At 42.5% G+C, this 25623-nt stretch overlaps 1 protein-coding gene across 2 annotated transcripts in view; it reads left to right on the forward strand.

The window, feature by feature from the left end:
• LOC111973437 (nuclear receptor-binding protein 2-like) overlaps positions 1 to 25623 on the forward strand; it is a 79524-nt gene that overhangs the window by 46241 nt on the left and 7660 nt on the right. The window contains exons 1-11 of one of the 2 annotated variants that reach the window (XM_024000803.3): positions 9873 to 10138; positions 10249 to 10371; positions 12358 to 12459; positions 13613 to 13702; positions 17085 to 17125; positions 17335 to 17429; positions 17700 to 17723; positions 17828 to 17914; positions 18088 to 18143; positions 23609 to 23704; positions 24193 to 24325. In XM_024000803.3, coding sequence (XP_023856571.1) covers positions 10294 to 10371; positions 12358 to 12459; positions 13613 to 13702; positions 17085 to 17125; positions 17335 to 17429; positions 17700 to 17723; positions 17828 to 17914; positions 18088 to 18143; positions 23609 to 23704; positions 24193 to 24325 — 802 coding nt within the window. In that variant the 5' untranslated portion in view covers positions 9873 to 10138; positions 10249 to 10293. Of the gene's footprint in view, positions 1 to 9872; positions 10139 to 10248; positions 10372 to 12357; positions 12460 to 13612; positions 13703 to 17084; positions 17126 to 17334; positions 17430 to 17699; positions 17724 to 17827; positions 17915 to 18087; positions 18144 to 23608; positions 23705 to 24192; positions 24326 to 25623 lie in introns of those variants that run through there. The other variant, XM_024000802.3, reaches the window with a different exon arrangement.

Genomic DNA, 25623 nt, shown 5'->3' on the forward strand with positions numbered 1-25623 from the left:
AGAAAATGATCAGGTGAAACTTGAGAGATTGTCTCTCTATGGATGAAGTCGACAGGGCCATTAGGACCACCCTGGATGACCTTGCTAATTCTTTCAAAGAGCCAGAACATTTCGGAGCTTTGGAAAGAAATAGTGCGAAGAATGACTGTGCTATTAAACTTGATAAAAGCTTCTAAATGAATCAAAAGGAGTCTGTTCAAATCTCCCACCGGCCATTATTCAGAAGAGCTTCAGGTTAAAGACTTTGGAGAAGATACCATTTGGCTGGGACTGAGATACCCAATGACAAATTCAGTGTTAGGAAATTGTTTGACTGTTTAATTAGCAATATAATTCAAGTTATTCTTTGGTTTGTTGTGGGATGTGCAGTATGGGGATGCTGGTCATTTTCTATTCGTCCAAACTATTTTTTATTTGTCAAAGCAAAGAATAACACTAGATTGTGGGTTGCTTCATCACCATTGTTAGTTTGAAAACCAGTAAACCACAGAACAGAGCGCCAATATCTCAGTCCCATTTAATGTTAAGCTTGTCACGCGGGACTAGGTGGGTGCAGGAATCAGACGCAGAGAGAGTTCCACTGGGGTATAGTGCTCTTTACTAAGGCACACACAAAATATAAGCCCAACAATACAGGGCGCGGACATACAACGTGACAACCCAAAAACCACAGGGTGTCAAGTGTAAGAAAGAAAATCAACCTCAGCCTACAATGCACACACGTAACAAAATAAAGACAATCCCGCACAAAACAAGGGCGGGTCTACCTACTAAATATAGGGAAGCTCATTAAACGAAAACAACAGAAACACAGGTGAAACTAATAAGACAAAACAAACAGACAAACGAAAAAGGGATCGGTGGCGGCTAGTAGGACGGTGACGACGACCGCCGAGCACCGCCCGAACAGGCAGGGGAGCCAACTTCGGCGGAAGTCGTGACAAAGCTGATGTAACAAAATGTAGTAGTTGAGTAGACCTACCCTGAGTCGTTATCTGGTATTAAAATTGGTGTAGGGGGAGGCAGAGAGAGAGAGAGAGATATGGTAGTGGGGAGACGGAGTCCTTTGTTATTCTCAGGACCCACACACTTACATTGTATCCCCCTCAGACAAAGGAACTCTTTTTAATTTGTTTTCTGCTACAGTGAGTACAGTACAGAGACACCCACTGCACGGCCATAGATGGTGACGAGTTGCCACATTGTAGAGGGCCTTAATAACATCCTCCCTTCCACCTCTCCCTAATCCTCCCTTGGTCCTCTTCTCTCTGCCTGACTAATTCTAGCACCCTGTCTCTAACACACACAGAGACAATACGCCGGCCCCGTGGCACATGTGGATGAGCTTTCATTCATCATCATTGTGTGTGTAGTGGTGCTGTCTCTAGTGTTGGCTTTCCCGGCTGGATATCTATAATCAGGTTATTTCCAGGGAGGCCTGAGATCAGATCTTCAGTCATTTGTGCTGTCTCCCAAATGGCAAACTATTCCCTTTATAGTGCACTACTTTTGACCAGGTCCCATAGAGCTCTGGTCAAAAGTATGCACTATAGGCTATAGAGTGCCATTTGCGACGCAGCCCTGGTTTCCTCCAGTTAGGGTTTGGAGCAGAGCCAGAGATGGACATCCACAAGCCTATTTATGCCTACTATAAGTGTATCCGGAGTTGGTGTGAAAAGCTTAGTATGCAGTTTTGACCCCATTCTCACCCCCCCCTCCTGTGGCCTAGGTTGCGCCCCCGGCCAGAGGATTGTGGCTGACTGTCTGTGGATTACCTGTGGCTGACTGCTTATGGATTCAACAACATAATTTTTAATCAGCTTGCTGTAGAACATTACATTTGTTTGACATACATTTTAGATAGCTTTGAGTTAAATTAGTATCTGACCAGTTTTCTTGTTTATTAGTATTAGGAAATGGACTGGTACAGTGAATGTCCAAGATGGCAGCATGTCAAGTCGTTTGTCTGTGACTAGTACATTTTAACCTACTAATAACCTATTTATTTATGGTTTGTAATGACTTGGTCCTGACTATCTTGGCCAGGATGCTCTTGAAAAAGAGATTTTAAATCTCAATGAGCCCTTCCTGGTTAAATAAAGGTAAAATAAAAATGTAAATAGGGTGGCAGGTAGCATAGCGGTTAAGGGCATTGGGCCAGTAACTGAAAAGTCCAAGAGCTGACTAGGTGAAAAGTCTGTCGATGTTCCTTTTGAGCAAGGCGCTTAACCCTAATTGTACCTGTAAGTCGCTCTGGATAAGTTTCCTAAATGACAAAAAATATATAAATAAACAAGCATTTTGAATATGGGTATTTCCACGTAAAAAGCCCGATGAGCATTAACATGTGAAGTTCATAAGAGCATATCAAATTTGGTGTCAAATGAAAGCTAAGGGTCTATATTTGTGAGAAATGACAGCATATATAAATGTTTCTACCATTTTCCATCCCAAAAATGTGTAATAAACAAAGGTTTTGATTTCTGGTGAAAAAGACGGAAAAAGGCTTAGAAAACATCTACCAGAAAAAGTCTTAAAAAGGTATTAGAAATTGTTAAACACTATAATGCTAGAAGTAAAGACCCCTGCCAACTAATATCAACATTTATATTTCATTTTGCTGAAATTATTTGCCTTCTGTAAGTTAAGAAATAATGCCTAGTGTCATTCTGTTACCAAAAACCCACATATTTTCAAATTGAAATCCCTCATGAGGAGGAAGGCTAATGAAAGTTCACAAGGTAGAAAGGTAGACCTACGAATTAGTTATAGTGTTTTACTGATAACAATTTGGTTTATGATATATTAAGTGATTAAAACACGTTACCAAATCAGTAACGGAATGACCCAAAAATCTGTAACAGAATGATTGCAACTGAATTGGCTACCATGGGAATGCCACAGATGTCTCAAAGTATTGAGGGAGCGTGCATTTGGCATGCTGACTGCAGGAATGTCCACCAGCACTGTTGCCAGAGAATTGAATGTTCATTTCTGTAACGGCTGTCGTCTTCCTCCTCGTCTGAGGAGGATAATTTAGAAGGATCAGAGGACCAATGATTAGCGTGGTAATTGTTCATCTTAATTTAATAAAGGTGAACACTCAAATACAAAAACAACAAATAGAACTGTTTCGGTTGTTACATCTGGTGCAGACACACAAAGACTGAAAACAACCACCCACAAAACCCAACACAAAACAGGCTACCTAAATATGGTTCCCAATCAGAGACAACACAAAACACCTGCCTCTGATTGAGAACCATATCAGGCCAAACACAGAAATAGGAAAACATAGAAATATAAACATAGACTGCCCACCCCAACTCACGCCCTGACCATACTAAATAAAGACAAAACAAAGGAAATAAAGGTCAGAACGTGACAATTTCTATACAGTAAGCTGCCTTCCACGTTATATTAGAGAATTTGGCAGTACGTCCAACCAGCCTCACAACGGCAGACCACGCCAGCCCAGGACCTCCACATCCTGCTTCACTTGCGGGATCGTCTGAGACCAGCCATCCGGACAGCTGATGAAACTGTTGGTTTGCACAACCAAATCATTTCTGCACAAACTGTCAGAAACCGTCTCAAGGAAGCACATCTGCGTGTTGTTGTCCTCACCAGGGTCTTGACCTGACTGCAGTTTGGTGTCGTAACCGACAAAAGTTTTCTGTGGACATTTTTAAAGTAGTCATTGTGCACAGAGTTGTATGGTTTGTTTAACTTTGCAATCAATGTTTTTTGTTTGAAATACTTATAAAGTGAAAAATCATAGTCTCCGTGTCATTCTGTTACTGTGGATTGCCCATATCTATCGGACTAAATACTTTCCAAACAACAGAAAGCCTTCCAGACAGATTCACTGAAATGACCTGCATTATCTGATCATCTTTTTTTAACACCAAAACATCAACATCAATGTTTGTGTTTTTTTTTAACCTGAACCCAACAACCTTTTCCCCAACCTTAACCCACCTCCCTTCAGCAACCAATCACAGCCTGTTTACTATTTTCACCCTACCATGACTGAGCACCAAACTCCACCGCCCCAACAAACACACCCAGGGTGCACACTCAAGCACAGGGGGCTGTTTCGTAACACAGAGGGAAAATAAACAACAGCATCCAAACATGAGTCCCTGTGTAGCCCCAGTAGACATGCTTTACAGTAGCACAAAGACCATGGAATCCAAAGCCCGCCAGCCAGCCGCCCCATTAGTGCCACTATGTCAGAGCATTGTGTTCTTACGTCGCTCTTATTTATAATGTACTCTCCTTACAGCCCCTCTAGACTAGGGCTCTCCGTACTTCAAGTTGGAGAGTATTGGAACCACACTGCAGGTTCACTTGTGTAATAGATAAAGCCAACAGTGTTTACAAGAACATTTGAAATGGATATACCGTGTATACCCCAGATATTGGTTTTCTCTACAGACATAACAGTGATATTAAAAGCATCTTGTGCGGTCAACACTGTGTTGCGACCTCACGTAAGGCCTCAAGTCATTATGTGCCAATGCCAATCGCCTACGCACCTTGGGTAGAAGGCAGCGCTAGGTGGGCAGAGTATGGGCCAAAGCAGCCTGGTAGGATGCCAATGTGGCAGGCTGCTGTCATCTGGGCTGTATATTTATGGCAGTGGGCACAGCAGGGTGGGTCTGTGGATTGGGTGTGGGCTTGTTGATTAACAATGTGGTAACACCGTGGTGAAAGAGGCCATTTTAAATCTGTTTAACTACAGTATGTGTAAGCTCTTGCATTTCGTGAAGGTGCCTATGAAAATGTCTACTGTGCTGCTACTACTACTACTACGTAATTACTATTTAAGATATTAATAGTAAATTCAATTATAATTTGAAAGCTTATAAGCACTTAAGTAATAGCTTTCATATGGTAGACACCCAAAACGAAATAGCATCACATCACTGTTTAGACATAACGTTTTATCTCAGATTCCCTCTTTCAAATGAATTCTAACACTTTCATTGAAGACATACAGATGTCAGTTGGACCAACGCCAGCTATCAAAATCACCCTCCCTCTCTCACTCGCTCAAACGCTAAAGCAGCGGACAGAAAATGAATAAATCTGCTGCATTCAAATGTATCTGAAATGCATCCAAACACATCAGCGACCGTTGTTTTCTATACAGTAGCTTAATAACCTACACAAGATAGATATTGGTCTCCGCTACAACATACAAGTGTCAAGTTTCTCGGGAAATGCAGCCTTACAGTAGGCTACACCTAGGTTTCTAGCGAACCGAAGGTTACAAATCAACTGTCAAAATGTAGTTAAATCGTGGCCTGGGATAGTCTAGCGGTTAGGGCCACTGCCTTCAGCATGCACATGTAAGCCTACCCTGTATGCGTGGGTTGGATTCCGGCCCAAATAACTCAATCGACTGATTTTAGTTACACATAATTAAAAAATCCCCATAAAATCAGTCAGTTTCAGCTAGAGATAACAGGTCTGCGTTGGCTACGTCTCAATCCACCGCATCTGCCAATGTCGGCCTTCCCCATCTGCTGCGGAAGGTGACCAATCGGTATTCTCACGAAAACGTCTGTAGCGTTTTGCCTACAACCTGTTATGACCACTCTATGGAAAGGGGAGACTCTCACGAACACGATGGTGTTCTCCACTTTGCTCTATGACCCCCAGAAGCATCTGAAGGTAACCCATACAAACGAATGGAAGTATTGAGGTAGTTTTTTGCCCCCAAAAATATAGGGTTAAATACGTGTCAGATATTTCCTTAGCTTTCTTATATCTCCTAGATAAAGGACAGTTACTTCAAAACCTTATTCCTTATGCTTTTTTTTATAAGTCTATTTAGCCATTTATGAATGTGTTATTCAATGCATTTCTATGCGCTCTAGTAGTAAAAGCCTAATTGAATATTTTATTGGAATACCTAATTGGGTGCTAAAATTCTAATTCAAATAGCTAAATAATCCATGATATGACCATCTTTAAACAATTCCATATATTAGCTTAGTACCCCCCCCCCCCCAATGGCTTAGACTTTGAGATGAATGGATAACATAAATAGGAAACTAATAAAATAATAACAGTAGGCTACACCAACATTAGTTTCCATTCATGCAAAGTGTCAGGTAAATTGCCACAGATTTGCTGTGATAAACAAGGAAATACTTTATTTCAATTGTACATAATGCTTGTCAAATAGATAAATCAACCTTAGTCTTTCAAAAAGGACTAAGTTGTTCCGATGATAATACCAAACAGAGGGCGAAGGTATCTTTAAAGACTTTGGTTGCAAGCAGGAATAAGAAAACACCAACATCATCTTTTAGGGAGCAGTATATATTCAACAATCCCTATCCCAGTCTGCTGTCCCAACATGCTTCAAGATGGCCACCATTGTTCCTGTTCCCAAGAAAGCTAAGGTAACTGAACTAAATGACTTCTGTCATCGTGAAGTGCTTTGAGAGACTAGTCAAGGATCATATCACCTCCACCCTACCTGTCACCCAAGACCCACAACAATTTGCTTACCGCCCCAATAGGTCCACAGACGATGCAATCGCCATCACACTGCACACTGCCCTATGCCATCTAGACAAGAGAAATACCTATGTAAGAATACTGTTCATTGACTACAGCTCAGCATTCAACACCATAGTACCCTCCAAACTCATCATTAAGCTTGAGGCCCTGGGTCTGAACCCCGCCCTGTGCAATTGGGTCCTGGACTTCCTGTCGGGCCGCCCCCAGGTGGTGACGGTAGGAAACAACATCTCCACTCCGATGAACCTCAACACTGGGGCCCCACAAGGGTGCGTTCTCAGCCCCCTCCTGTACTCCCTGTTCACCCACGACTGCATGGCCATGCACGCCTCCAACTCAATCATCAAGTTTGCAGATTACACAACAGTGTCAGTGTCTTGATTACCAACAATGACGAGACAGCCTACAGGGAGGAGGTGAGGGCCCTCAGAGTGTGGTGTTACCTCAATGTCAGCAAAAAAAAAGAGATGATCGTGGACTTCAGGAAACAGCAAAGGGAGCACCCCCCTATCCACATCGACAGGACAGCAGTGGAGAAGGTGTAAAGTTTTTTAAGTTCCTCGATGTACATATCACCGACAAACTGAAATGGTCCACGCACACAGACAGTGTGGTGAAGATGGCGCAACAGCGCCTCTTCAACCTCAGGAGGCTGAAAAAATGTGTCTTGTCACCGAAAACACTCACTAACCTTTACAGGTGCACAATTGAGAGCATCCTGTGTGTGCTGGTACAGCAACTGCACCGCCCACAACCACAAGGCTCTCCAGAGGGTGGTGTGGTCTGCACAACGCATCACCGGGGGCAAACTACCTGCCCTCCAGGACACCTACAGCACCCGATGTCACAGGAAGGCAAAAAGGATAATCAAGGACAATAACCACCCGAGCCACTGCCTGTTCACCCCGCTACCATCCAGAAGGCGAGGTCAGTACAGGTGCATCAAAGCTGGGACAGAGAGATTGAAAAACAGCTTCTATCTCAAGGCCATCAGATTGTTAAACAGCCACCACTAGCACAGAGAGGTGGCTGCCTACCTACAGACTTGATATCATTGGCCACTTTAATAAATGGAACACTAGTCACTTTAATAATGTCACTTTAAGAATGTTTACATATCTCACATTACTCATCTCATATGTATATACTGTATACTGTATCCTACACTATCTATTCTTTACTATCTATTGCATCTTAGCCGCTCTGTCACTGCTCATCCATATATTTTATACTTATATATTCTTATCCCATTCCTTTACTAGATTGTGTGTATTAGGTTTTGTGGAATTTGATAGATATTATTTTGTTGTTGTTATTACCTGTTAGATACTGCTGCGCTGTCGGATCTAGAAGCATAAGCATTTCGCTACACTCGCAATAACATCTGCTAACCATGTGTATGTGACCAATAAAATTTGATTTGGGAATGAGGTGACCAATAATGGTTGCTATTGAGATCAGCTGTGCGGGTGAATTTAGCGCATATTGATGGTTTAACGAGACATCAGCTGGCGATAATCTAGTGCTATCGATGGTATAGGCCCCTTGTTATTTTTATTATATTCCAATACATTCTGAAGGCTACCCGTTAGCCTATCCATTGTCACATAATGAATGGTGTGAAAACCGATAGATTACTTTTTGTGTTTCCATGGCTGAGCTGATTTGGGCCTTCAGTTGATTGACAGCTTGTTGAACAGCTAATTTCACCATTCGCGCCAACCCCGTCTCTTTAATCAAACGACAATGATTTGGTCATTATTTTCAAGAATCTGGCACTTTGCCACACCCATGTGTTAATGTTAAAATCCTCCCACTGCTAAATGGCATATTGTTAGACCTAGGCTATATTGTCATTATCCTGTGTGATCATTATAAGCCTATCATGGTTTGCTGACGAGCACAGACTGAGTCATTCCACCTCAAAAAGCACACGAAAAAGATTGTTCTGAAATTGTTTCTGTTAGAAACAGAAAGTGTGCATTCCTACAAGATTATTTTATTGAAATAAAATGTGATCTCTGAGAAATTAAGCTAATTGATTGCACCCAAATTGGCCATTTTAATTTATAGGATTCATATAATATTCAATAAATATATATAGTACCTAAAATCCAATTTGGACAAAACTTATTTCTAGGTATGGTACTGCATTGTATACAAACACCACTTCCACCACTTCCGATTCTAAATATTTCTTCAGCCATTCAAATCCTCCTGCAGCAGGATTATTTTCCTCCTGTACAGGGTGGATTGAGAAGAGGTGATGATCAAATATGGCTTATGCCTTTTCTGTAAATGCTATTACGTTTTTAATGTAAATCTTACATGAGGGATAACACAGCATATCCTGTGAAAGATCAGTGCTGCTCTGGAACACAGACACAGTGCTGCTGCTGCTCCGTTCAGAGTCAGTCTGGCCTTTTCCCTGACTCAGTGTCCTCAAGTCTGGTAGCACCACATGCCCCTGGCAGTCGACTCCCTCGCCCAAATCTTTCTCTCTCTCTTTGGCTCTGCCCTTCTCTCTCACATCCTATTGCTCAGGATCATTAAGAGACTGCCGGGTATTAACAAGTGGAATGGGTTTGGGTGCATCGTACAATTGAATACTGCAGTAGATGTGTAGCCGTTGAACCTGTCAGGTTTTCTGAGGGTTTCACGGTAACAGCTGATCTTTGTACTGTTCAACATTTTTTGGACTCCATAGAGACAGGAAGGGCAGCCCTCCTGTATCTGTCAAGAACAGGTTCGACCACTGTGGGCCTTACTTTTGCCTCTTTTGTGTTATCTGTACATCAGGGGAAAAAGGGATTGGGATAAGCTATCTTGTGTGTGCTTAGCTCTGAGCTGCAATGTGTGACTGACTATCTTGCTGGCTGTCTTCTGGGCTGAGCAGTCATTTGTGCTGTGTTAATGCATACTCACTGCTCATCTGTGGCGGAAAGAATGGGAGCCCAGGGCTTGTCTGTCTCTGTCTGCTCTGCCAGGCTCTGGAACACAGACAAACAGTGCTGCTACTGCTCCGCTCGGAGTCAGTCTGGACTTTTCCCTGACTCAGTGTCCTCATAAGTCTGGTAGCACCACATGCCCCTGGCAGTCGGCTCCCTCGCCCAAATCTTTCTCTCTCTATTTGGCTTTGTCCTTCTTTCTCACATCCTTTTGCTCACCCCCACTCCCAATTTCTCTCTCATCCCCTCTCTCCCAATCTCTCTTTTGTTCTCAGTCCCATCCCCCCTCCCCCCTGTCTCGCCTTTTCATGAATCCATCTCTTCACTCCGGAAGTATCTCTGATCCTCGCTCCCCTTGTCTTTCTGCGTCATCATGACACAGATGGTCGGGGAAGCAGGTTTTTTAGCAGTCAGACGTTATGGGACATCAGTGCTATAGAATTTTTGTAAACATAAGATCCATATCTGCCCATTTAATGAATGAAAACCGGTATCCATTCAGGATTTAAAATGGGGATGCATAGCTTTGCAAAACGGCTGGCAATCCTCCCCATGCAGGGTCATTCTAAATCTCCTGTGACGTTTTGCAGCCATAGAGAGCATGGCTGGCTCCGAAACATCTAAATGATTCACGATAATGGCTACATGTAGTAAGTTATGGCTGGAACAAGACACATGCTATATTTATGCTTGTTCCTCCTCAGTTATGGCATATGCGGCGCTTGTGAGATCTCTCGTGTGTGTTTGTCTCCCCCTGTAGATCAGTCAAGGTAATGTCCCAGGTGTTGAGAGCGCTTCACTGGCCATGGACACAGAGGAGGGAGTGGAGGTGGTGTGGAATGAGGTGCTCTTCAATGACAGGAAGATCTTCAAGGCACAGGAGGTACGTCAGACAGAAGCTGTGCACCCTATTCCCTATATAGTGCACTACTTTTGACCAGGGGTCATAGGACACTATATAGGGAATATGGTGCCAATTGGGATGCAGACAGGGTTTCTATTGTCAATGGCTATATGTTCCATTCAGAGGAGGCTGGTGGGGGGGGATATGGGAGGACGAGCTCATTGTAATAGCTGAATCAATGGAACGGAGTCAAACATGGTTTCCATAGGTTCGATGTGTTTGATAACGTTCCATTTATTTCATTCCAGCCATTACAATGAGCCCGTCCTCCCATAGCTCCTCCCACCAGCCTCCTCTGGTTCAATTATATGTACTTTCATTCTCCAGAGAAAGCTCACCAATGGAAGTAGAAGTCAATGATTTATAAGTGCATATTTTGGCGAACCACCTATTACTGTACATACAGTACCAGTCAAAAGCTTGAACACCTACTTTTTCAAGGGTTTTTTCTTTTTWWAAAATTATTTTCTACATTTTAGAATAATAGTGAAGACATCGAAACGATTAAATAACACATATGGAATCATGTAGTAACCATGAAAGTGTTAAATCAATCTAAATATATTTTATATTTGAGATTCTTCAAAGTAGTCACCTCTTGCCTTGACAACAACTTTGCACTCTCTTGGGATTCTCTCAACCAGCTTCACCTGGAATGCTTTTCCAACAGTCTTGAAGGAGTTCACACATATGCTGAGCACTTGTTGGCTGCTTTTCCTTCAGACTGTGGTCCAACTCATCCCAAACCATCTCAATTGGGTTGAGGTCGGGGGATTGTGGAGGCCAGGTCATCTGAAGCTGCACTCCATCACTCTCCTTCTTTGTCAAATAGCCCTTACACAGCCTGGAGGTGTGTTGGGTCATTGTACTGTTGAAAAACAAATGACAGTCCCACAAAGCGCAAAGCAGATGGGATGACGTATAGCTGCAGAATGCTGTGGTAGCCATGCTGGTTAAGTGTGCTTTGAATTCTAAATAAATCACAGACAGTGTCACCAGCAAAGGACCCCAACACCATCACACCTCCTCCATGCTTCACGGTGGGAACCACACATGCGAAGGTCATCCGTTCACCTACTCTGCGTCACAAAGACACAGCGGTTGGAATCAAAAATCTCACATTTGGACTCATCAGACCAAAGGACAGATTTCCACCGGTCTAATGTCCATTTCTTGTGTTTCTTGGCCCAAGCAAGTCTCTTCTTTTTGGTGTCCTTTAGTAGTGGTTTCTTTGCAGCAATTCGGCCATGAAGGCCTGATTCCCGCTGTCTCTTCTGAACAGTTGATGTTGAAATGTGTCTGTTACTTGAACTCTGAAGCATTTATTTGGGTTGCAATTTCTGAGGCTGGTAACTCTAATGAACTTATCCTCTGGAGAGGAGGTAATGCTGGGTCTTCCTTTCCTGTGGCGGTCCTCATGAGAGCCAGTTTCATCATAGTGCTTGATTGTTTTTACGACTACCTTGTTAAAAGTTCTTGACATTCTCCATATTGACTGACCTTCATGTCTTAAAGTAATGATGGACTGTCATTTCTCTTTGCTTATTTGAGCTGTTCTTGTCATAATATGGACTTGGTCTTTTACCAAGTAAGGCTATCTTCTGTATACCACCCCTACCTTGTCACAACACAACTGATTGGCTCAAAAGCATTAAGGAAAGAAATTCAACAAATGAACTTAAAGGCACACCTGTTAATTGAAATGCATTCCAGATGACTACCTCATGAAGCTGGTTGAGAGAATGCCAAGTGTGCAAAGCTGTCATAAAGGCAAATTTGTTTAACACTTTTTTGGTAACTACATGATTCTATATGTGTTATTTCATAGTTTTGATGTCTTCACTATTATTCTACAATGTCGAAAATAGTAAAAATAAAGAAAAACCCTTGAATGAGTAGGTGTGTCCAAACTTTTGACTGGTACTGTATGTACTCAAACCTCTCCCCACCCCATCTGTTTTTCAGGAAAAGATAAAGGAGATGTTTGAGAACCTGATGCAGGTTGAGCACCCAAATATAGTGAAGTTCCATAAGTACTGGCTGGACATGAGAGAGAGTCAAGCTCGGGTATGTCTGCTATCTATACTAAACAAAAACATAAACGCAACATATAAAAGTGTTTGTCCCATGTTTCATGTGCTGAAATAAAATATCCCAGAAATGTTCCATACTCACAAAAAGCTTATTTCTCTCAAATGTTGTGCATAAATGTGTTTACATCCCTGTTAGTGAGGATTTCTCATTTTCCAAGATAATCCATCCACCTGACCGGTGTGGCATATCAAGAAGCTGATTAAGCATGATCATTACACAGGTGCATCTTGTGCTGGTGTAACTGGTGTGAAATGGCTAGCTAGTTAGCGGGGTGCGCGCTAATAGCGTTTCAATCGGTGATGTCACTTGCTCTGAGACCTTAAAGTAGTTGTTTCCCTTGCTCTGCAAGGGCCGCGGCTTTTGTGGAGCGATGGATAACGATGCTTCGAGGGTGGCTGTTGTCGATGTGTGCAGAAGGTCCCTGGTTCGAGCCCGGGTAGGGGCGAGGAGAGGGACGGAAACTATACTGTTACACTGGGGACAAAAATTGTCCACTTTAAAATGTGCTGTTTTGTCATACAACACAGTTTTGATGGAGCGTGCAATTGGCATGCTGACTGCAGGAATATCCACCAGAGCTGTTGCCAGATAATTTAATGTTAATTTCTCTACCATAAGCCGCCTCCAATGTTGTTTTTAGTGAACTTGGCAGTACGTCCAACCGGCCTCACAACCGCAGACCACGTGTGACCACGCCAGCCCAGGACCTCCACATCCGGCTTCTTCATCTGCGGGATCATCTGAGGCCGGGAAGGGGGGTGCTGAGGAGCATTTCTGTCTGTAATAAAGCCCTTTTGTGGGGAAAAACTAATTCTGATTGGCTGGGCCTGGCTCCCCAGTGGGTGGGCATGGCTCCCAAGTGAGTGGGCCTATGCCCTCCCAGGTCCAGCCATGGTTGCGCCCCTGCCCAGTCATGTAAAATCCATAGATTAGGGCCTAATGAATTTATTTAAATTGACTGATTTCCTTCTAACTCAGTAAAATCTTTGAAATTGTTGCATGTTGCGTTTATATATTTTTTCATAATAGATCATTAACACTCACTCTCGGGAAATGTTTCTCTCCCGTCATCTCTTGGTTTGGTCTGCAGACTGATAGTATCTCTTTCTGCTAATCTGTTGGACAGGTCATCTTTATCACAGAGTACATGTCCTCAGGAAGCCTGAAGCAGTTTCTCAAGAAAACCAAGAAAAACCACAAGACCATGAATGTCAAGGTCAGTGTCTCTCCCATAGGGGAAATACCCTGTGACATCCGTGACACTAGTCAGTTAATGACATACTTGTTGATTCCCACAGTACCATGAGTTGGGTTGTGTTCAGTAGGGAGAAAACATTTGAAACGGGGAGGTACTACCTGAACTCTCCAATAAGAACACAGATTTACATTCTCCGTTTGAAAACGTTTTTCTACCTTGTGCCCTACTGAGCACGGCCCTGATCAGACATTAGAGGATTATACTTTGGTAGTTCCCTTTGTCGGTCAGCTCCGTATGGAAAAAGTGGTAAGCAAGTTAGGTCCAAATAAATAGATTTTCACCAAGTCAAATGTATTTATTATATTAGAGGTTTCGTGATGCTTTTATCTAAACCAAAGTAGATCATTTAAAGATTGTTCAATACATCAGGCTTCAATATGAGGTCCTAAACCTAGAATGAAAGTGAATCCTTGTAGCTGTGTGGGCTAATATAGACAAAATGCTTGGAATAAGTTGAACCAATGGCCATGTGGTAAATTGAGCCAATGGCAAGTTGAGCAAATGGAAGTGTTTTCTTCCCAGGCGTAATGCAAGGCATTATTGCTGGGATATGAGGTAACAACAGGGCATGGGATATGAGGTAACAACAGGGCCTGGGATATGAGGTAACAACAGGGCCTGGGATATGAGGTAACAACAGGGCCTGGCCTATGTTAAGTGTTTGTTAGGTGTTAAGCCTGTGTTAAAAGATGCTTACAATTATTTAAATGCAAAAAAGCGATTGTGGTTGTGTTGAATTGTAATATTAACTCCTGCTGCTCAACTCACCCCATACCCAGGGTAAGTTGTGCCAATTTGGGGACAAGCTGTTTTTAAAACTAATATTGACATGAATTCTGATTATTTCCAGTGATACACAACATCCTTAAATATATGTAGATATCTTTGTTAGAAAGAACACTATATTTCCCTTGACGGAGAGATGCTGAATGTAAAAAATGGCTAAACTTAGCCCACTCTGCCTTTCAACACAGCAATGGGGGAGTTTGTGCACTAGCGCCCTCTACTGAAGAACATTAGAATCAAGCTTGGCAAGGCCAATGAACACGATTCACTCCTTCAATTCTTCCGCTCTTCACCTTGAGCTGAGCAGAACAATACAGGCATTTCTTAAACAAACATTGGAATGTGACATTTATCAGGCTTTACTCCGACTTAACTGTCCCAGAAGGGCGTGCTCATCCTTCTGGACATTGTTTGTTAAAGTTTGGGAACTAGTTTTGTGAAGTTTCAATTTGTTATTTATTATTCTGCCTGTTTAGGCTCGCTAACTGCTTGTAATCAGGGTTGGTTAGGTTACTTTTTAAAATGTAGTCCATTACATTTACTAGTTACCTTTCCAATTTTTTTTAGCGGTAACGTAGTTTTTGGATTACCCAAAAGCAGTAACGTAATCTGATTAGTTTCCATGACTTTTAGATTACTTTCCTCTTAAAAGGCATTAGAAGAAGACAAAAAGGATCCATCAAACGCATTTGGTGTCATCATCATAGTGGTCTCTGACTTGTGGTTAAACTCGCTCAGGTGTAACAACACTTACACTTGCGCCTATTTTCAATGCTGAATTGAATATCATTGAGAAAACAGGTGTCAATGTATTTTTTTCTCCCAACCATCCTTTCTGAAGATATAATCATCTAATTTTTCAAAAGTATCTGTAATCTGATTACTAGTAACGTAACAGATTTACAGTTTTTTGGGAATCAGATTACTTGTAACTCCCCAACCCTGGTTGTAAGTAAAATGACTGGAACGAACGAGTCGACATAGTCTGTTAAACCGGGTCACAACCTTGCCCACAGTCATGCGGTTTCACCATGTCTTTGAATGATACTCGCAAGTGTTGTCTTGTATGGGTGCATGGGTGCATGCTCAGGCTGCTCTGGATCGAACCAGCTTGCGTCCTTATGCAGCCTTCACCCCTAAGGTCATGACTATGTCCTACAGGTCTCTAGCTTTTGAACTTTTTCCATTTCTGCCTCCTCTGTTTGCTTCTGAGGAGCAACGAAAGTTACATGCCCTATGGCCGGTAATGGCATTACGCAGGTATATTGAGTGGACCAGGGGTGTCAGTTTGTGCGACCAACTGTCTGTTTTGGTAATCCGGCTTGTGGTAGAGTGCTTTTTATTTTATTTTAATTTTATCCCCTTTTCTCCCCAATTTTCGTGGTATCCAATCGCTAGTAATTACTATCTTGTCTCATCGCTACAACTCCCGTACGGGCTCGGGAGAGACGAAGGTCGAAAGTCATGCGTCCTCCGAAGCACAACCCAACCAAGCCGCACTGCTTCTTAACACAGCGCGCCTCCAACCCGGAAGCCAGCCGCACCAATGTGTCGGAGGAAACACCGTGCACCCGCCCCCCTCGGTTAGCGCGCACTGCGCCCGGCCCGCCACAGGAGTCGCTGAGAGCGCGATGAGACAAGGATATCCCTACCGGCCAAACCCTCCCTAACCCGGACGACGCTAAGCCAATTGTGCGTCGCCCCACGGACCTCCCGGTCGCGGCCGGCTGCGACCAGAGCCTGGGCGCGAACCCAGACTCTGGTGGCGCAGCATAGCACTGCGATGCAGTGCTCTAGACCACTGCGCCACCCGGGAGGCCGTAGAGTGCTTTCTAAGCAGCGTCTCTCCCAATGGATTGTGGAGGCTATTGCTCTGTCATATGACAGCAAAAGGCAATAATGACCTACACCAGGGGTCTGGTGGCATCTTGGGTGTTGTTTAAAGGGTTGCCTGTAGGAGATATTTGTGCTGTGGTGAGTTGGGCATCACCACGCACTTTTGTGAAGTTCTATCGCTTGGATGTCACTGCCCCCAGTGTAGCCCATATCGTGCTTTCAACTGGGGCATGAGAAGGTCATTAGGCAGGGCAGATTGCAGATAGGCAGATTGCACAATACCCAAGTACCACAGGTTTTCCTGTCGGGTTGGAATTCTGGGTAGGCCATTTCATTTGGTGTCCACTTGGGGCGTGATTTCATATCCCCATAGCTGTGTTGTACCGAGTTGACCGACTGACTGGGAATGTTTCATTATGACTATAACTACTGTTCCCTGAAGGAGGGAAACAAGGTACAACACCTGTTTGGCCCCATGCTGCCAAGTTCTGGGCTCAGTGAAGTGGGGTACTGAATTGAAAGGATGAATCCTTGTCAGGCGCGATTCTAATGTTATTCAGTAGAGGGTGCTAGCGAGCCAACTCCCCATAGCTGTGTTGTACCTCGTTTCCCTCCTTCAGGAAACAGTAGTTGCAGTCATAACTGTATGCTTACTGTTCCCGCATACTTAAACCATATTACACTTTTTAAGTGTCTGCTGTTCACTCTGTCATTCCAGGCTTGGAAGAGATGGTGTACCCAAATTCTCTCTGCCCTCAGGTAAGACCAATAACTTTCCCTTTCTCTCATCCCCTCGATTTATATCCAATGGCAGTCTGAACTATTAATCTAAGACTGGGGTCTTTAACTCTTGTTCCAGTCCAGCACTAACATATCTGATTTTACTAATCATGTTCCAGCAGCTCTCCAGGGCCAAAGTGTTCAGTCAAGTGAATGGATCTTCAATTGCCATCTTATTTACCCCCCAGTTACCTGCACTCCTGTGAGCCGCCCATTATCCATGGCAACCTGACCTGTGACACCATCTTCATCCAACACAACGGCCTCATCAAGATTGGCTCAGGTCTTACGCCGCAGACTTTCTACCTAATCTTAACCCGAACCTAACTACAACCTAAACCTAACCCTGTGGTAACATGCATTAGGAACAGTTCAATTGTGACTTGAGAGCTTCATCGGAATAAACGGTAGCAGTAACAGTTAGCATTGCATGCTAGCAATCCCCTATACTGTACATTGTGTGTACTACAATTGCCCAAATATGTATTATCATTGTTCTTCTATCTATGCAACTGAAAGTAATACTGGACACCCTGCTCTTTTCTATCCACAGTATGGCACCGGTTGTTTGTGAATGGTAAGAACCATATAAGTGTGCCGCACATCTAATTCTCAGTGAACGCCACAATACTCTTGTGTGGTCTGGGTTTGATTTTCTAGCTGTCTGTCTTGTCCTCCCAGTGTTTCCGGAGGCCAGTGTTCATGGTAAAGTCCGTGCACACCGAGACGAGCAGAGGAACCTGCACTTCTTCTCTCCTGAATACGGCTGTGAGTGTTTTACTGAGCCTTCCTCGATTCTGATACAGTATATGTACTGTATGTCTGGTCTTCATGCTTTTATTGGTTGCCAGTTTCACTCTGGAATTTCCCACCATGCTGTGACTAGGCAGTTAATATCCTACATGTTAGAATAAACATTCTCTCTCTCTCTCTGTGTCTAGCGGCTGAGGATGACTATGCCATTGACATCTTCTCCTTCGGGATTTGTGCTCTAGAGGTGAGCACCCAGCTGCAATAGTTTCTAAATGTATTATAAACCTTACTCTCCGTCCTTACGGACGCTAAGAAAATTATTTAATTCTGATCAATGAATTTTGTCTTTTAGGACAGTGAAGCACTGCTAGCAAATCTGAGCTTTGTGTATATAAAACAATTGTATTGTTAAGTTATTGAAATGTGTAGGCCTGTGACAATCCTTGCCACAGAAAAGATTACCATCAGGAAATGGAGAGTTTGCTCTTCATTTTTTTTTATTGCTCTCTTAAAGTTTTTCATGTGTAGGCTTACACAGGAAAAAGGGTACATTACAGTGGTAAGGTAATAGGGCCTAAAGCATTGTGAATTCCACTACAGTAGCACAAACATCACCTATCAAGTATTCATGATCAAAACAGTGGCTTCTGATACCCAAGTGCCTGCCATGAACAGGCACACAAACATAACACCAAAATCTTGCTACAGACCTTTACAGCACATCTTTCAAAACAATATTTTGGGTAATGCATTTCCTTTGGAATTTACCTTGGGTTGAGGTTTGTTTGAATGACAAATAAGTATTTGAACGTTCGAGCTCTGGAAAATGCCACGTGAGAGAAGACTGGGGCAGGAAGGTATATGCAGACTTTGTCAAATGTTTGTCCTTATGCATTATTAATTGTGACTGAGTATGACCGACGCAGTGGAAACAGCAGAATCCTCTCAAGGGTGAATGGAAAATCTTTAAAAAAAGAGATATTATAAATATTAGCATTATATAATTAATGACAATGGTTATGAAAATTAACAGAAGCCATTCAAAGCATATTACCGATGCTTGTTTATTCATGAAAAGCAAAATTCAAAACATTGGGCGCGGGAAAAAGTCAAAGGATCCTAGAAGTAAGGCTATTGTTTGTCAAATCTAGAATAAATCTAGGCCTACATGTATATCAAAACTATATTAACTACCATTCAAAAGTGTGGGGTCATTTAGTAATGTCCTTGTTTTTGAAAGAAAAGCACATTTTTTGTCTATTAAAATAATGATCAAATTGATCAGAAATACAGTGTAGACATTGAGTTGCAAAGAAAAATACATATCTCAGACTGCCCAATAAAAAGAAAAGATTAAGATGGGCAAAAGAACACAGACACTGGACAGAGGAACTCCCGGAGTCGCCTCTTCACTGTTGACGTTGAGACTGGTGTTTTGCTGGTACTATTTAATGAAGCTGCCAGTTGAGGACTTGTGGGGCTTCCGTTTCTCAAACTAGACACTAATGTACTTGTCCTCTTGCTCAGTTGTGCACCGGGGCCTCCTACTCCTCTTTCTATTCTAGTTAGTCAGTTTGCTCTGTTCTGTGAAGGGAGTAGTACACAGCGTTGTACGAGATCTTCAGTTTCTTGGCAATTTCTCGCATGGAATAGCCTTCATTTCTCAGAACAGAATAGACTGACAAGTTTCAGAAGAAAGTTATTTTTTTCTGGCCATTTTGAGCCTGTAATCGAACCCACAAATGCTGATGCTCCAGATACTCAACTAGTCTAAAGGCCAGTTTTATTGCTTCTTTGAATCAGAACAACAGTTTTCAGCTGTGCTAACAATTACAAAAGGGTTTTCTAATGATCAATTAGCCTTTTAAAATGATAAACTTGGATTAGCTAACACAACGTGCCATTGGAACAGTGATGTGATGGTTGCTGATAATTGGCCTCTGTACGCCCATGTAGATATTCCACACAAAAAAAATCTGTCGTTTCCAGCTACAATAGTCATTTACAACATTAACAATGTCTACACTGTATTTCTGATCAATTTGATGTTATTTTAATGGACAAAAAATTTGCTTTTCTTTCAAAAACAAGGCCATTTCTAAGTGACACCAAACTTTTGAACGGTAGTGTATGTAGGCTAAATGTAGCCAAATTCTTTCGGGTAAATGTCATGATCTGTGATCAATTTAGAATAGGTTAGTTTAATAGCCTACTGTTGCATGATTATTGTTATTCACACTGAGCGGCTGGACCTACGCTTTTATAGGCTTTGCCTTGGGCGCAAAATGGCGTCATAATGGCATTGCCATAACGCCATAGTTATTTTTTATTTTTTAAATGTAAATCTTTGTCAAACCCAATAAAGCCTGATATAAATAGTCACCCGGGGCTTTATTTAATGGTCATTTGGAATGTCAAGTCAATGAGCATTTTGGGTAAATAATACAAAACATTGAGGAATATTAAGTCGCCAGTACCATGTAACAGGATGATGCGCTTCTTTTTAGAACATCTGTGCAAAATTGTAGGAGTAGACCCTGCTTAGTGTATTATAATATAGATGTGTTGCATTGTCTTCTTTGTAGACCTTCAAGTTGTGTTCATAAGCACAGTGCACACATGTCCTCTCTCTGCCTAATATTTTTTATTTTATTTAAAATTTTTACCCCCTTTTCTCCCCAATTTTCATGGTATCCAATTGCTAGTAATTACTACCTTGTCTCATCGCTACAACTCCCGTACGGGCTCGGGAGAGACGAAGGTCGAAAGCCATGCGTCCTCCGAAACACAACCCAACCAAGCCGCACTGCTTCTTAACACAGCGCGCCTCCAACCCGGAAGCCAGCCGCACCAATGTGTCGGAGGAAACAACGTGCACCTGGCTCCCTTGGTTAGCGGCACTGCGCCCGGCCCGCCACAGGAGTCGCTGGTGCGCGATGAGACAAGGATATCCCTACCGGCCAAACCCTCCCTAACCCGGACGACGCTAGGCCAATGGGCGCGAACGCAGAGTCTCTGGTGGCGCAGCTGGCGCTGCGATGCAGTGCCCTAGACCCCTGCGCCACCCGGGAGGCCCCTCTGCCTAATATTTCAGACACTGTGTATAGTAGAACACACCACACAGACCATACAAATACACCCATGTCCATCAGTGGTGTGTATTCATGAATGCCAAGGTAAGCCAGTTTGGATTTGGCTTCAGACCAATCACATCACATTAGAAGTTGTCGTTATCCTCCGGTAGCTAGCTAGCTAAAATTGTCCCTTTCCTAAATTCGTCATGGATGGAGATAGGGATTTGGACTTGTGGTTTTAATTAATTCTCCATACTGGCCAATGATTATAACGGCGATTCTGATCAAACCATGAATTCATACATTGTGCCCCTGGCCTGAGAGGATGTAAGTTCAACATGTAGCTAGATGTAGAAATGTTAGGCTAATGTTAACTAGCTGGCCTGGCGCATCATTGCGCATTAAAGGGAAATTAGGCTAGCGAGCAAGCATTTTAGCCAGGTGGACTAGGACAACAAAAACTAAAAGCTTGTATCACAGAGTCATAGACCGTTTAGGCAACATGAAAGAGGAGGATGGTACTGGCATTTCTCTGCAAGTAGAGTCTCACACACACATAAATCATTACCATGGATAGCCACATCATATAGCTTATGTTGATTGGACTAAATTGTTTTTGTTATCTTTTAGTTGTCACTGTATTAGACTAAGCATAGGTGATTAGATGATGTTGAAATGGTGCTGGAATAGTGGAAGCAGCGCCTGTTTTCTTTGCAACTTGGTAACTCGCCTTGGTTATAAAGCAATAGTTAATTAGTTGTCGGAAGATTTAACTTGCTTGACCTTGCTGTATGTCATATAACTGTTTGTTACATGCAATATATTTTTACGCATTCACCGGACAGATGTTGCTCTTTGGTTTTGTGATGAAACAAAGGTGTGGTGGAATTTATTCTGCCATTGTGTCTTCTTATTGTCTCGGCCTTAGGTCTATATATCACAGTGTCAAGGCACATGAACTAGCAGGTTATAAAGCAAACAACGCAATTACAGTTGAAGTCGAAAGTTTACAAACACTTATGGTGGAGTCATTAAAACTAGTTTTTCAACCACTCCACAAATGTCTTGTTAACAAACTATAGTTTTGACAAGTCGGTTAAGACATCTACTTTGTGCATGACACAAGTAATTTTTCCAACAATTGTTTACAGTTGTATCACAATTCCAGTGGGTCAGAAGTGTACATACACTAAGTTGACTGTGCCTTTAAAGAGCTTGGAAAATTCCAGAAAATGATGACATGGCTTTAGAAGCTTCTGATATCATTTGAGTCAATTGGAGGTGTACCTTTGGATCTATTTCAAGGCCTACCTTCAAACTCAGTACCTCTTTGCTTGACATCATGGGAAAATCAAAAGAAATCAGCCAAGACCTCAGAAAAGAAATTGCGGACCTCCACAAGTCTGGTTCATCCTTGGGAGCAATTTCCAAACGCCTGAACGTACCACGTTCATCTGTACAAACAATAGTACGCAAGTATAAACACCATGGGACCACGCAGCCGTCATACCGCTCAGGAAGGAGACGCGTCCTGTCTCCTAGAGATGAACGTACTTTGGTGCGAAAAATGCAAATCAATCCTAGAACGACAGCAAAGGACCTTGTGAAGATGCTGGAGGAAACGGGTACAAAAGTATCTATATCCACAGTAAAGGGAGTCCTATATCGACATAACCTGAAAGGCCGCTCAGCAAGGAAGAAGCCACTGCTCCAAAACCGCCATAAAAAAGCCAGACTACAGTTGCAAACTGCACGTGGGGACAAAGATCGTACTTTTTGGAGAAATGTCCTCTGTTCTGATGAAACAACAAAAATAGAACTGTTTGGCCATAATGACCATCGTTATGTTTGGAGGAAAAAGGGGTATGCTTGCAAGCCGAAGAACACCATTCCAACCGTGAAGCACAGGGGTGGCAGCATCATGTTGTGGGGGTGCTTTGCTGCAGGAGAGACTGGTGCACTTCACAAAATAGATGGCATCATGAGGTAGGAAAATCATGTGGATATATTGAAGCTACATCTCAACACATCAGTCAGGAAGTTAAAGCTTGGTCGCAAATGGGTCTTCCAAATGGACAATGACCCCAAGCATACTTCCAAAGTTGTGGCAAAATGGCTTAAGGACAACAAAGTCAAGGCGTGTGCGAGCAATGAGGCCTACAAACCTGACTCAGTTACAGCAGCTCTGTCTGGAGGAATGGGCCAAAATTCACCCAACTTATTGTGGGAAGCTTGTGGAAGGCTACCCAAAACGCTTGACCCAAGTTCAACAATTTAAAGGCAATTCTACACTCAATTAGTATTTGGTATGTAAACTTCTGACCAACTGGGAATATGATGAAAGAAATAAAAGCTGAAATAAATCATTCTCTACTATTATTCTGACATTTCACATTCTTAAAATAAAGTGGTGATCCTAACTGACCTAAAACAGGGAATTTTTACTTGGATTAAATGTCAGGAATTGTGAAAAACTGAGTTTAAATGTATTTGGCTAAGGTGTATGTAAACTTCAACTGTATCACAACACATAGGGGGAAAAAAGCCATATTACAACCTGCCTTGGCTTCCCTGATGATTTTACCCATGCACCGCTTCTGATGTCCATTCTTAACATAACCTCATTTATTTATAGATGGCTGTCCTGGAAATCCAGGCTAATGGGGATGCTGTTGTCTCCAAGGAGGCCATCACCAACGCAGGCCAGTCTTTGGAGGATCCCCTCATGAGAGTGAGTCTCACTCATGTTTCCTTTCATCGCCCAAATATAGCCTAGCAACACAGTGGGCAAATGCACAAAACACATGAATACATGAATCTTTCTCTGATTAAAACAAACACGTTGTCAATTGGATTTATTTAACTAGGCAAGTCAGTTAAGAACAAATTCTTATTTTACAATGACGGCCTACCGGGGAACAGTGGGTTAACTGCCTTGTTCAGGGGCAGAACGGCAGATTTTTACCATTCGGTTACTGGCCCAACGCTCTAACCACTAGGCTACCTGCCGCTGTCAATAGGGACAGGAGTTTTCCTTGACTGCGTGGCCTGACCAGGAAACCAGACAGAGTTTTTCCTTGTTAGGTCACATGGTCAGGAAAGAAAACCATCTGGTCAAGTTAAATCAAACTTCACATTTTAAATGGAATTTGACATACTCTACATTTATCAAACCCTAACCACTACATAGCTTTAACTTGGCTCCACTCCCTCTTGTAGGAGTTCACCCAGTCATGTGTACGTCATGAAGCCAAGCAGCGGCCCACAGCCCACGACCTGTTATTCCACCGCGTGCTGTTTGAGGTCCACTCCCTCAAGCTTCTGGCTGCCCACTGCCTCATCAGCAACCAGTGTGAGTGTTTCCTCAGTCTCTGGAGCCCCAAAGCACACAGCATGCAGTATGTGGAATTGCCGTTTGAGTGATTCCTCACGAAACCCAGACAAAAAAAATACCATGATTTTGGGGATGTTCACGACATTTCATCCATAGAATTGGAGGAAGGATTTGAATCTAAAAGCATAATTCAGAAATAAAACCTCTTGAGCTGACAGCCGTTTTGCACAGTTTTGATATGGCTGTATTCAACAATCTACCAAGGCAATATTTTGAATAATGTAGTAGTTTTTCACCACCCTCAAATCTATGGCCTTTCGCTTTCACCTGAAATTCAACCGGAATGATCTAGTATATAATACAAGTATAATAAACCATATTCAAATATGATGATATCATACTTTACAATAGATATATATAGTTACAATCAGTTTTAGGAACATCTACCCAAAATATTTCACCTTTATTACTTTATCCAAAATATCATGACATTAGTGATAGTCAAAATTTGTGAATGTCTAAATCAACATTTTGACAATTTAAACAGCGTGTGTCCACCCTATCGACAAGGGGAGATGCGCTGTGAAAAGGGCGCTTTTTCTTGGTTCTATTCATGTGTTTTGTGTCTGTCTCCGACATAAAGAAAGTTTGACTTCCACACAAAATTACTTCTTTACTTATTTTAGGTTTAAGGAAGTGTGTAGGTCGCATTCTATATCATACAACTATGAAAGTTATATATTTAGAACCGCCTACTCAATCGGGCACTTTTTAAATTTTATATTTATTTCACCTTTATTTAACCAGGTTGTCTAGTTGAGAACAAGTTCTCATTTGCAACTGCGACCTGGCCAAGATAAAGCAAAGCAGTTCGACACATACAACAACACAGAGTTACACATGGAATAAACAAACATACAATCAATAATACAGTAGAAAAAATCTATATACAGCATGTGCAAATGAGGTAGGATAAGAGAGGTAAGGCAATAAATATGCCATGGTGGCAAAGTAATTACAATATAGAAATTAAACACTGGAATGGTAGGATGTGCAGAAGATGAATGTGCAAGTAGAGATACTGGGGTGCAAAGGAGCAAGATAAATACATAAATACAGTATGGGGATGAGGTAGATTGGATGGGCTATTTACAGATGAGCTATGTACAGGTGCAGTGATCTGTGAGCTGCTCTGATAGTTGGTGCTTAAAGCTAGTGAGGGAGGTAAGAGTCTCCAGCTTCAGAGATTTTTGCAGTTCGTTCCAGTCATTGGCAGCAGAGAACTGGAAGGAGAGGCGGCCAAGGGAAGAATTGGC

This window comes from Salvelinus sp. IW2-2015, linkage group LG14, assembly GCF_002910315.2.
Source record: "Salvelinus sp. IW2-2015 linkage group LG14, ASM291031v2, whole genome shotgun sequence".
Classification (NCBI taxonomy): Eukaryota; Metazoa; Chordata; class Actinopteri; order Salmoniformes; family Salmonidae; genus Salvelinus; species Salvelinus sp. IW2-2015.